This window comes from Anomaloglossus baeobatrachus, chromosome 2, assembly GCF_048569485.1.
Source record: "Anomaloglossus baeobatrachus isolate aAnoBae1 chromosome 2, aAnoBae1.hap1, whole genome shotgun sequence".
Lineage (NCBI taxonomy): Eukaryota > Metazoa > Chordata > Amphibia > Anura > Aromobatidae > Anomaloglossus > Anomaloglossus baeobatrachus.
Genome location: NC_134354.1, coordinates 563,927,223 through 563,940,953, shown reverse-complemented (window position 1 = coordinate 563,940,953; position 13,731 = coordinate 563,927,223). Strand labels below are relative to the sequence as shown.

Sequence of the window (13,731 nt, the reverse complement as noted above, 5' to 3'; positions counted from 1 at the left end):
TTATCACAGCAGCAGGAGGGAGGCCTGGCAGACACGCTGGAGGAGGTGAGTAAAAAGTTTATTATTTTACTGTTTGCAGCAGCATAGGGGACATAGCTAACACGGGGGAGGGGGCATGTGCAATCAAAGAAGGGGCAGGCAGATATAATATACACTGCTGCCCCAGCCTATCGCCGCGGTGCACTTTCAGCACCATGGTGGTGGACAGCAGCTGTGCATATTATATGAGCGGGTGCAGGAGATCAAAGGCTTCTGCTCCCAGCTTTCATAAGTCCCCCAGCAGAGCTCCAGAGCTGCCCGCACCTCCCCTGGACTCTGTAGTGTGTGTATATATATATATATACACCCCCCCCCCCCCCGTATATTCGGATTATAAGACGCACCCCCTACTTTCCCCCAAAATTTGGGGGAACAAAAGTGCGTCTTATAAAGCGAAAAATACGGTATATATATATATATATATATATATATATGGTCACCTTGCAGAGGGTGATGGGCACACATGAATTGTTGAATTTTTGCACTAAGAATCTTAATTTTTTAAAGTATATTCTATATGTAATGCTCATTGAGTTGAGTGAAGGGATAGTGGATCCTTTGGACAAAGATACTGATCTCTAACTTGGGGGAACCGTAACTACAGTTCAAAAGTTTAGGTTCACTTATATATTTCCTTATTTTTGAATTATTTTTTTTTAATGAAGCTAACATTAAATTAAACAGAAATACACTCTATGCATTGTTAATGTGGTAAATGACTATTCTAGCTTCAAACTATGGTCTTTAATGCCATATCTACATAGGTGTATAGAGGCCCATTTCCAACAATCACCACTCCAGAATTCTAATGGTACATTGTGTTTGCTAACTGCGTTAGAAGGCTAATGGATGTTTAGAAACCCCTTGAAACCCCTTGTGCAAGTACGTTAGCACAGCTGAAAACAATTTTGCTGATTAGAGAAGCTATAAAACTGAACTTCCTTTAAGCTAGTTGAGAATCTGGAGAATTACATTTGTTGGTTTCATTAAACTCTCAAAATGGCCAGAAAAAGAGAACTTTTATCTGAAACTTGACAGTCTATTCTTGTTCTTAGAAATTACGGATATTCCATGTGAGAAATTGCCAAGAAACTGAAGATTTCCTACAACGGTGAGTACTACTCCCTTCAGAGGAGAGCACAAACTGGCTCTAACCAGAGTAGTAAAAGAAGTGTGAGGCCCTGCTACACAACTGAGCAACAAGACTAGTACATTAGAATCACTAGTTTGAGAAATGACGCCTCACAGGTCCTCAACTAGCAGCTTCATTAAATAGTACCCGTAAAACACCAGTGTCAACATCTACAGTGAAGAGGCGACTCCGGGATGCTGGCCATCAGGTAAGAATGGCAAAGAAAAACCCATATCTAAGACTGGCTAATAAAAGGAAAAGATTAATATGGGCAAAAGAACACAGATATTGGACAGCGGAAGATTGGAAAAAAGTGTTATGGACAGACAAATCAAAGCTTGAGGTGTTTGGATCATACAGAAGAACATTTCTGAGATGCAGAACTACTGAAAAGATGCTGGAAGAGTGATGGAAGAGTGCCTGACGCCATCTGTCAAGCATGGTGGAAGTAATGTGATGGTCTGGGGTTGCTTTGGTGCTGGTAAAGTTTGAGATTTTTTCAAGGTAAAAGGGATTTTGAATAAGGAAGGCTATCACTCCATTTTGCAATTCGATGCCATACCCTGTGGATAGCGTTTGATTGGAGCCAATTTTATCGTACAACAGGACAATGACCGAAAGCACACCTCCAAATTATGCATGAACCATATAGGGAAGAAGCAGGCAGCTGGTATTCTATCTGTAATGGAGTGGCCAGCCCAGTCACCAGATCTCAACCCTATTGAGCTGTTGTGGGTGCAGCTTGACCGTATGGTACACAAAAAGTGCCCATCAAGCCAATCCAACTTGTGGGAGGGGCTTCTGGAAGCATGGGGTAAAATATCTCCAGATTACCTTCGCAAATTAACAGCTAGCATGCCAAAGGTCTGCAAAGCTGTAATTGCTGCAAAGTGAGCATTCTTTGACGAAAGCAAAGTTTGAAAGAGAAAATTATTATTTCAAGTAAAAATCATTATTTCTAACCTAGTCAATGTCTGGCCTATATTTTATATTCATTATGCAACTCATTTGATATATAAAAGTATGATTTTACATGGAAAAGACAAAATTGTGTGGGTGACCCCAAACTTTTGAACTGTAGTGTACCTGTATGGCTACCAAGTCTTCGCTAAAACCACAGGATATGTAGATAGGCTAGAGCTAGTAGGTAATCGCAAAGGGCACAGCCAGGGGATCTTAGTGCCTAAGCAGCTGGCACACAGACAGTATCTGATAGTAGATGCTGCAACAGTGACCAATATCGTAGGTACAGCTGAGTTGGATGGATACAGCAGCAGCGGCCCATATCGTAGGTGCAACCCGTAATTACAGGTGCAAAAGCAGCGGATACATAGTGCACTGGAACACAGATAAGTATCAGCAATTCAGCACACCACACAGGGACATGTCAACTTCAATTGTATAGATCCCGTTGCCCTGGCAACTCCCTTAAGAGGAGGATGCCTTAGTGCCTTTCAGCCTACCGTTGAGAAGCACTTCAGGTTTAGGGCTTACTAGCTCTTTAACTAAAGGTGCGCGCAAGCTCCTGTGAGGCCTGTATGATGTGCGCTGGTCCCGGGAGTTGGCAGCAGGGGCTGGGGATGGAGCAGCCCCACAGGGCAGCCGAGAAGGTGAGAGTGCCGGCATCCCCGCCAAGGTGCAGGACAGTGCGGGGATGCCGGTGCCTGTATTATACTATATAGCATTAATGCAGTTTCAATTTCATATATTCTATGTTTGCATACTGTATGTCTTAGCGCTTACAGAATGCTGTTGTACCCTTTTGTTTATGTTACATAGTTATTGCAGCTGGCACCTATTCACACTTGCTATGCTTTATTTAGACAGTTGTTTGTTTTTTTTTTGTCATTTGCTAAATAGTTGCAAGTTGCATTTATGTATCAGATAGCCAAGTAGATTGTCTATTAAATGAAGGTAGTCTCATGTTCGAAGCTGTAGAGGATGGTGAGACAAGGAGCCTGAAAGTCAAAAGTTCAAAACATTGTTACCCTTTTGTTTGTCAGTATACCTTTTATGATTTTGTACAAAAAGTTCAAGCTTGGACCCATCAGACCATAATTCATTTTTCCACATGCTTTTTGAAGACTTGATTTAGGTTTTTCAAATTAAAGCCGAACTTGGATGTTTTCATTGGTAAGAAAAGGCTTCCAAAGTACTGTGAACCTATCCCACAGGCCAAACATATTGAAGAATATGGGAGATTGTTGTCACAAGCAGTACACAACTAGCCAGAAATTCTTGCAGCTCCTTTAATGTTGTTGTAGAGCTCATTGCAGCCTCTTGCACTAAATGTCCAGTTCCATGTAATGTCACTGTTGTGCTAAATTTAAGCCACTTCTTGATGACCATCTTCACAGTGTTCCATGCTACATCTAATATCTTGGAAATAATCTTTTACTCTTCTTCTGACTGATACCTTTCAACAATGAGATGCCTTTGCTGCATTGTAAGCTTTTTACAGACCATGACTTTTGTTGTAAAATGCAACTAAGAAAATGTCAGCAAAATCCTATTAGAACAACTACCCTTTATATGGGGTTAATTAGAATCACTTTAAATTATGGCAACTATGTACTGACTTACATGAGTTTAACTGTGAATAACTAATTCTATACATAACCACATTGCCAATCATAAGAGGGTATTTACACTTATGCAACCAAATTATTTCAGTAAGGTTATTTATATTTTCCCATTCAAAATTATTTCAATTTGTTTCTCAAAGTATTTGTATAGCATATGTGTAAGCTGGAAAAAGTTCTGAAATGCAATTTCTTGATAAGAATTTTTACATGACAAAATCCTGGCATGTTAACAGGAGCGTATAGACTTTTGTATCTATTGCAGACACAATATATAGTTCACCTTCACTGTGGTATTTAGACAGTTCTCTGAAATATTTAGCAAACAAATTGTATAATTCATTGTACATTGAAGGATAATATGATGTTTATGAGAGATGATCCCAGTGTCAACAGAGTATACTTTCTGAAGAGAAGATAATGCAGACTTACTGTTATGCCATCCGGTTTTCTGTTTATACTAAGACTGAAGGACATGATTTGTTCACAGCCATGATAAGTCATTGACATAAAGAACACATATCAAGTTTTCAGAACATTGCAATCATTTCAACTCATTGTGCTCCATTGGCTTTGTTCACAGAAAATTCTTCTCTTGATGATAACATCTAAATGAAATATATGTTTTTGAAACCTTTGGTCGCTTTGTACAACTTGTGAATCAGAAAAAGCGCCCATTGTTTAGTGTCTGCACCTTACGTTTGCTATTGCCAGGTAGACACACCAAATGTTGATGGAGTAACGGTTTAGAAATAAAGTGATCATTCAGATTATGCTTTGCAAAGAAACATTTGATTGACAGTCCAATTACTGATGGATTTGTGCTACATTGTACGCACGTACCTTTCCCAGAGCACAGAATGCCATCTGATGATTCACATTGGCTCTTGCTCTCTTCCTCTGTCACATTGCATTTTCGTGCATTTTGGCACAGTTTTCCAAACCAGCCAGCCTCACAAATACATCGACCACAGGAACAAGTACCATGTTCTATTAAAAAGTTAATAACACACAGAGTTTAGAATTTGCTGCTTCCTTTACACTAACAGTGGTAATACTTTAAAAAATATTTGTCAATCAATACTAATATATATATAATATATATATATAATATATATATGTATATATATATATATATATATATATATATATATATATATATATATATGTATATATATATATATATATATATATATATATATATATATATATATATATATATATATATATATATATATATATATATATATTGTGAATGACTATGCTATGAATCGTTTGTCCAGATAAGATGATCTGTGTATTGGTTTAAACACATACCTGACTGAAATGTTGAAGGAATGTATAAGCAAACAAACTTTGTTTTAGGGCTAAATAGAACAGATACTTTGAAAACCTGTTAGACTCATGAATAAGTAACATTCTTGAGTAGACTGTCATCCACGCCCAGGCACACCTGAATAACTTACTATGGAATGTTACTGTACAGGAAGGACTGTCCAAAAAGCTGTATAAAATGTTATCCTTTTGAAAACAAGGGTCAGAAGACCACAACTGTGTTTCTCCCAAATAGAGATACGTCTCTGAGTTGTCATTTTCCTGATTCATAAACATCTGTGCAGATCTGATTTGAAATCCTCCTCTGAGACCCTGAGAGATCCGGAGGTCTCCCCCAACAATATAAATCATCGAAGGTTTATTCATTAAGGGTAAGTTCACACAGTGCGTTTTTCGCAGCGTTTTTGCGCAGTTTTCGGGTGCATTTTTGCTCAGAAAACTGCATGACTTTGCTTCCCCAGCAAAGTCTATGAGTTTTCATTTTTAGTACGATAGATGCAGGACCTGGCGATGGATCACCTGATGCAGTCACCTGACGCATCAGGTGATCGTAAGTCTCGGGCTGACACCAGCGGCCGGCCGGCTTCCCCTATCAGTGGATGCATCAGGAGACTTCATCCCTGATTACCCGCAGCTCCTGCAGCGATCGGACGGGATCAGACTCCGCTGCAGGAGCTGCCGGTAATCAGCACATGAGTATTTTTTTTTTTTTGCACCGATGCATCAGCTGATTGTATAAACGGCTTTTATACAATCAGCTGATGTGTGATGTGATTCAGCCCCTAGAACCTGACACATCATCTGACCGCTTTGCCTTCCAGCAAACCGATCAGATGATATTGGATCCGGATTGGACGGCGCGGGACCCTTGACCCAGAATTACTGCGGAGGGGGGTTCTTTATTTCAATAAAGATGGAGTCACTAATTGTGTTGTGTTTTATTTCTAATAAAAATATTTTTCTGTGTGTTGTGTTTTTTTTTTATCTTTACTAGAAATTCATGGTGGCCATGTCTAATATTGGCGTGACACCATGAATTTCGGGCTTAGGGCCAGCTATACAGCTAACCCTAACCCCATTATTACCCAGCGAGCCACCCGGCATCAGGGCAGCTGGAAGAGTTGGATACAGCGCGACAGAAGATGGCGCTTCTATGAAAGCGCCATTTTCTGGGGTGGCTGCGGGACTGCAATTCACATCGGGGGTGCCCAGAAAGCATGGGCACCCTGCACTGTGGATTCCAATCCCCAGCTGCCTAGTTGTACCCGGCTGGACTCAAAAATTGGGCGAAGCTCACGTCATTTTTTTAAAAAATTATTTCATGAAATTCATGAAATAATTAAAAAAAAAGGGCTTCCCTATATTTTTGGTTCCCAGCCGGGTACAAATAGGCAGCTGGGGGTTGGGGGCAGCCCGTACCTGCCTGCTGTACCCGGCTAGCATACAAAAATATGGCGAAGCCCACGTCATTTTTTTTTTGGGGGGGGGGAAGAAATCTTGCATACAGTCCTGGAAGGAGGATGCTGAGCCTTGTAGTTCGACAGCTGTTGTCTGCTCTCCTGCATACACTATTGGATGGAGGATGCTGAGCCTTGTAGTTCGACAGCTGCTGTCTGCTCTCCTGCATACACTATTGGATGGAGGATGCTGAGCCTTGTAAGTCTGCTCCCCCTGACTCTCCCTCAAGCATACAGTCCTGGATGGAGCATGCTGAGCCTTGTAGTTCTGCAGCTGTCTGCTCTTCTGCATACACTAGTGGAGAATGAAGAACACATTGAAGAAGGAAATGACATCAGACCTATTTTTTTGTTCACTGATAAAAAACGCATAAAGACGCAGTGAGCAAAAACGCAGCAAAACGCAGCAAAAAACGCACCAAATCGCGGCAAAACGCGTGCGTTTTTTTTTATGCGGGTGCGTTTTTGTGCGGTTTTTGCCGCAAAAAACGCACAAAAACGCAGCGTCAAAAAAACGCAGTGTGTGAACCTAGCCTAACAGTATGTCTATAATTTTAAGGGTAGGTTAATTTTAGCAATGCGAGATAGAATATCTAAAATAAAATCCAGAAAATCACATTGTATAAATTTATATACATTTATTTGCATTTTGCAGAGAGAAAAAAGTATTTGATCCCCTTCAAACCATTAAGAGTTCTGGCTCTACAGACCACTTGAACATTCCTAATCAACTTTTTACCTACATTAAAGACAGATGTGTTAAATTGTCACCTGTATAAAAGACTCCTGTCCACAGACTCAATTAATCAGTCAGACTCTAACCTCTACAACATGGGCAGGACTAAAAAGCTTTCTACGGATTTCAGGAACAAGATCAAAGACCTACACAAGGCTGGAATGGGCTACAAAACCATAAGTAAGACGCTAGGTGAGAAGGGGACAACTGTTGGTCCAATAGTAAGAAAATGGAAGAAATACAAAATGAGTGTTAATCAACATCCATCTGGGGCTCCACGCAAAATCTCACCTCGTGGGGTATCCAAGATCATGAGGAAGGTGAGGGATCAGCCTAAAACTACACGGAGGGAATTTGTTAATGATCTCAAGGCATTTGGGACCACTGTCACCAAGAAAACCATTGGTAACACATTACGCCGTGCCCGTGTTCCTGCAGTGCCCGCAAGTGGGCAAACTTACAAAATCAGCAAGGGATCAAATACTTATTTCCCCCACTGTAGTCACTATGTAGTAATAAAACAGAAGTCATGGTGTAGAGGTAATATTGGTTCCTTGAAAAATGGTAAATAGTAATGATGGTCTTTGTACTATCCAATGTATCTTATTCAGCCATAGTTTGAAGATAACCAATCAGTACTGCACATTGATATTATTTGTTTCTCATATAGTGAGGTTTTTGAATAACTATATATTTGTGTATTTGATAGCGTATAGTAGGATTCTCTTTCTATATCATAAGGCTTCATTGTTTTTGATGTACAGTACATGGCTGTATAATAAATCTGCATTATTTTTGATATATACTGTATTTTTCGAACTATAAGACGCACTTTTTTCCCCCCAAATGTTGGGGAAAAGTGGCGGGTGCATCTTATAGTCTGAATGTAGGGCATGGCTGCGGGGAATGAGGGGGCTGCGGTGGAGTGGATCATCGGCGGCATGAGCAGGCTGTAGCAGCACCTGTTGTGACCATGTGGGCCAGCTCATTTTATATGCATGCATCCTCCCGCCCATCATCTCTCAGCGCTGAAGCCGGCACTGACAGGTGGGCGGGATGATGGGCGGGGGATGCGCGCATAATTAGCAGCCAGCCTGCGTGATCACCCCTGGCAATGACAGCCTGGAGTGAGCATGTGTGGCTGTATTCACTGCCCCCTGCGCATCATCATCAGAGCGGGGGGCAGTGAATAAGTAAGGTATACTCACCGGTCCCTGCAGCATCGGAATTTTCTCCTGTCTGCCAGCTGCTGATGTGTGTGGAGATCAGTGAGCACAGTGATGACGTCATCGCACTGATCTCCACAAACATCAGCATGCCAGCAGATAGGAAACATTGTGATGCTGCAGGGATCGATGCTGCTGCTGGCACAGAGAGGAAGACGAGCGATGCTGCTGGAGTGAGGAAAGGTGAGTATAAACATTTATTTTTTTTTGTGTGCCACAGGATGCAGGCCATATATATCAGGATTGGGGTATAAAGCAGGATGGGGGAATTATCAGGATAGAGGTATATAGCAGGATGGGGGTATATAGCATGATGGGGGTATTTATCAGGATGGGGCTATACCAGGATGACGGACATATATACAAGGATGGGGATCATATACAAGGCAGAAGGATCATTACCAGGATGGGGTACCTTAATAGAGAATTTGGGGACATTACCCCCATAACAGTGTCAGCAGCAGATCCTCGCCCCATAACAGTGTGTCATGGCCACACTTATTGCTTAAAATTTTATTTTCCTATTTTCATCCTCTAAAACCAGGGTGCGTCTTATGGTCCGGTGCGTCTTATAGTCCGAAAAATACGGTACATAGTTGGTTAAAAAAAAAAAGATTTCGTTATAGGTGGAAAGGAGGAGAAACTAACCTTTGGCTCTGGGACAAAGCACAATTGCTTTCAGTGGTTACCATGAACTAGTTCTATTAATGATTATAGCGTATATTTGTGTCATTCTTTTTCTGAATACTGCAATGCCTTCCTGCTCTGCATTCTGGTATTGTGGATATTACATTATAGTGAATACAGTCCTTTTGAAGTGTACCATATTCTTAGAGGAACAAACAGAAAGGATCCAGAGTGGGACAAGTCATCCCAGGTGAGTATAAATAAGACTTAACTTTTAAGAGGTACAAGTGAAAACTCCAGAGCAAATAACTAGCAAACATTAAGATTTTTTTATTAGCATCTGGAATTTATTTTAAAACATAATTATTCAGATTTTGACAGTAGATTTTTCTTGCAGAGTAAAAGTGATAGTTTGGGTGCGAAATCTTCTGTATCATTAGCAAATATTGTGATGTCTAGATGGGAGTAATTGTTTTTATATAGCAGTTTTTTTTCATCCCGAAATTGCATGGTATGGCCATTTTTAGACGATCTTCATATTGTCTGGAAAGGCACGTAGCATAAAATTAATGACTTTTTGCATTATATAAAAAATAACCAATGTAGTTTTGAATTTCCCAGCTTTTTTTCCATGAAACTAACAATTTTTAAGACACTAATTTGGCAGCAAATTACATAAAAATAAAGCAGCTCTATTCTTACTGCCAACTCCTGCCATCCTTCACACATTAAAAAGAATATTCCCTTAGAAGAATTAATCAGAACGAAATGCAATACTTCAGACAACAACACTTTTTTAATAGAATCTAATAAAACATGCAATAGACTACGACAAACCGGAGTCTGAACAGAGGCAAATCTATAATGAATAACATGGATAGCAGTGAACTAGAATACAGAGACAAACAAATTACGGTAACCTTTAAATGGTAGTCATATACATATTAAAGTCCACAATACAACCACCGTTTCCGTAAAAAAACCCTTCCTATTCTCAACCAGGATCAAAAATTAAATACCATTTTATGTGATAATATTAGGTACGTAGAGAAAAAAACAGCAACTCTAGGCTCTTTGCTTTCACCTGGTTGTTTAAGAGCGATAGCTATAGACATAAAAAAATGGCTTAGCCTAAAGGACTTTTTCAAGTGTGTGCCACTAAATGTAAAGAATGTGATTATGTCTAATAAACAAGTTATTTTTCTTCAAGCGCAAACAAATATAACTTTGCAATACATGACTACATTAGTTGTAATAGTAGATATGCCATCTATACTGGTGGACCCAGACATAAAGGGGCCCCTGTGCAAAAACAGTACATGGGCCTTTTGCACCCCAAGAGCTTATCAAAATACTTCTTTGGAGGTCGAAATGGACCACCTAACCTCTTGATTGCACAGATTGCATTAATGGTATGTCTGCCCCTGGTCATCTAGCTTTTTGAGTGTATAATTTGTCCAATATGTAGGATGCACAACAGGACCCATTAAAATACGTATACATAGACATCTTTGTGATGCAGTTAACCTTTTGGCTATTTCACCATCAGCATTTTCTAGACATTTTGCACAGGTGCTAAAGGTAATCTTAACAGATTTAAATTTATGGGGATTCAGACCATAGATGAAAACTGTTAAAAGGGAAATCAAATTGGATTTTTACTTTGGAAACCCATGCAGCTAGTAGTCTTACCACTAGACAAGATCTAATTTTACAATATTTCTGATTCTTATTTATTTATTACTTTGATTCCAGGTTATGTTATTTTTGTCATGATATTGCTTTGGTTGTTCATCACATATACCGGATTTAGTCATTTTAATTGTTTTTTAAATTTAAGGTGCCAGTTTACACTCTTCTTAGCTCTCCCTCTGCATGCTAAATAGAAATGGGGAATGCACTACTAGGCTATGTGCGCACAGTGCATTTTTCACGGCGTTTTTGCGCGTTTTTCGGGTGCATTTTTGGCCTCAAAACTGCAGGACTTTGCTTCCCCAGCAAAGTCTATGAGTTTTCATTTTTGCTGTCCGCACACATCTGTTTTTTTTCAGCTGCGTTTTTGGCTATGTGCGCACAGTGCGTTTTTCGCGGCGTTTTTGCGCGTTTTTCGGGTGCGTTTTTGGCCTCAAAACTGCAGGACTTTGCTTCCCCAGCAAAGTCTATGAGTTTTCATTTTTGCTGTCCGCACACATCTGTTTTTTTTCAGCTGCGTTTTTGTGGTGCCACAAAAACGCAGCATGTCAATTATTCCCGCGTTTTTCACTGCGCTTTTCATCCATTGAGTTCAATGGGATGTTGAAAGACGCAATGAGAAACGCAAATAGCTGCGTTTTGGTGCGTTTTGGTGCGTTTCTAAGACCAAAAACGCAGCTATAAACGCTGGTGGTGGGTAGTAAAGTGACGTGTACAGGAAGAGGATTCCTTCTGTCAGTATATACAGAAGCGTGAATCCTCCCGGTACCGTCACCGCCGCTTCCACCTCCCGTCCTGTGCATGTATGCTGCCGTGCGGCGCCATGTCTGGGCGGGAGGTGGAAGCGGCTGCGAAAACAAATGTTAACAGTAGAAAAAAAAAAAAAAAAGTTATACTCACCTGTCTGCAGACTCCCGGTACCATGCCCGCTCCCATCTCCTCTCACGGTATCGCCACCCCCGCTCCGGCTGTGTGCAGACGGCCGGGAAACCTCCGATGGATGCAGGACCTGGCGATGGATCACCTGATGCAGTCACCTGACGCATCAGGTGATCGTAAGTATCGCGGGGACGCGGGCGCCCAGCCGGTATCATCGGATGCGTCAGAGACTTCATCCCTGATTACCGGCAGCTGCTGCAGCGATCGGACAGGATCAGACTCCCGCCCCATCATTCCAGGAGCTGCCGGTAATCAGCACATAAGTGAGTATTATTTTTTTTTTTTTTTTGCACCGATGCATCAGCTGATATCGGCTGATATATAATGTATATATAATGATGTATAATCGGCTTTTATACAATCAGCTGATGTGTGATGTGATTCAGGCACTTGATCCTGACACATCATCTGATCGCTTTGCCTTCCAGCAAACCGATCAGATGATATTGGATCCGGATTGGACGGCGCGGGACCCTGACCCAGGATTACTGCGGAGGGGGGGTTCTTTATTTCAATAAAGATGGAGTCACTAATTGTGTTGTGTTTTATTTCTAATAAAAATATTTTTCTGTGTGTTGTGTTTTTTTTTATCTTTACTAGAAATTCATGGTGGCCATGTCTAATATTGGCGTGACACCATGAATTTCGGGCTTAGGGCCAGCTATACAGCTAGCCCTAACCCCATTATTACCCGGCGAGCCACCCGGCATCAGGGCAGCTAGAAGAGTTGGATACAGCGCCAGAAGATGGCGCTTCTATGAAAGCGCCATTCTTTGGGGTGGCTGCGGGACTGCAATTCACAGCGGGGGTGCCCAGAAAGCATGGGCACCCTGCACTGTGGATTCCAATCCCCAGCTGCCTAGTTGTACCCGGCTGGACTCAAAAATTGGGCGAAGCTCACGTCATTTTTTTTTAAATTATTTCATGAAATTCATGAAATAATTTAAAAAAAGGGCTTCCCTATATTTTTGGTTCCCAGCCGGGTACAAATAGGCAGCTGGGGGTTGGGGGCAGTCCGTACCTGCCTGCTGTACCTGGCTAGCATACAAAAATATGGCGAAGCCCACGTCATTTTTTTTGTTTGGGGGGGCAAAGAAATCCTGCATACAGTCCTGGAAGGAGGATGCTGAGCCTTGTAGTCCGACAGCTGCTGTCTGCTCTCCTGCATACACTATTGGATGGAGGATGCTGAGCCTTGTAGGTCTGCTCCCCCTGACTCTCCCTCAAGCATACAGTCCTGGATGGAGCATGCTGAGCCTTGTAGTTCTGCAGCTGCTGTCTGCTCTCCTGCATACACTATTGGATGGAGTATGCTGAGCCTTGTAGTTCTGCAGCTGTCTGCTCTTCTGCATACACTAGTGGAGAATGAAGAACACATTGAAGAAGGAAATGACATCAGACCTTTTTTTTTTTGTTCACTGATAAAAAACGCATAAGGACGCAATGAGCAAAAACGCAGCAAAACGCAGCAAAAAAACGCACCAAATCGCGGCAAAACGTGTGCATTTTTTGCCACGTTTTTTCGACGCAGGTGCGTTTTTGTGCGTTTTTAGCGGCCAAAAACGCACACAAACGCAGCATCAAAAAGACGCAGTGTGCGAACCTAGCCCTATAGGACAACTTCAGAGTTTAAATCAGCAGGTTTTTGCTATGTAAGGGGTGCTTCACACACAGCGAGCTCACTGCCGAGATCGCTGCTGAGTCACGCTTTTTGTGACGCAGCAGTGACCTCATTAGCGATCTCACTGTGTGTGACAATGAGCAGCGATCTGGCCCCTGCTGCGAGATCGCTGCTCGTTACACACAGCCCTGGTTCGTTTTCTTCAAAGGCGCTCTCCCACTGTGACACACAGATCGCTGTGTGTGACAGCGAGAGAGCAACAAATGAAGCGAGCAGGGAGCAGGAGCTGGCGTCTGACAGCTGAGGTAAGCTTGTAACCAAGATAAACATCGGGTAACCAAGGTG

General features: G+C 41.6%; 1 protein-coding gene across 1 annotated transcript in view; it reads right to left on the bottom strand.

The window, feature by feature from the left end:
* Positions 1 to 13,731, bottom strand: part of ITGBL1 (integrin subunit beta like 1) — a 595,662-nt gene that overhangs the window by 92,449 nt on the left and 489,482 nt on the right. Inside the window, exon 9 of the mRNA XM_075334352.1 lies at positions 4,597 to 4,743. Within this exon, the coding sequence (XP_075190467.1) occupies positions 4,597 to 4,743 (147 nt within the window). The remainder of the gene's footprint in view (positions 1 to 4,596; positions 4,744 to 13,731) is intronic.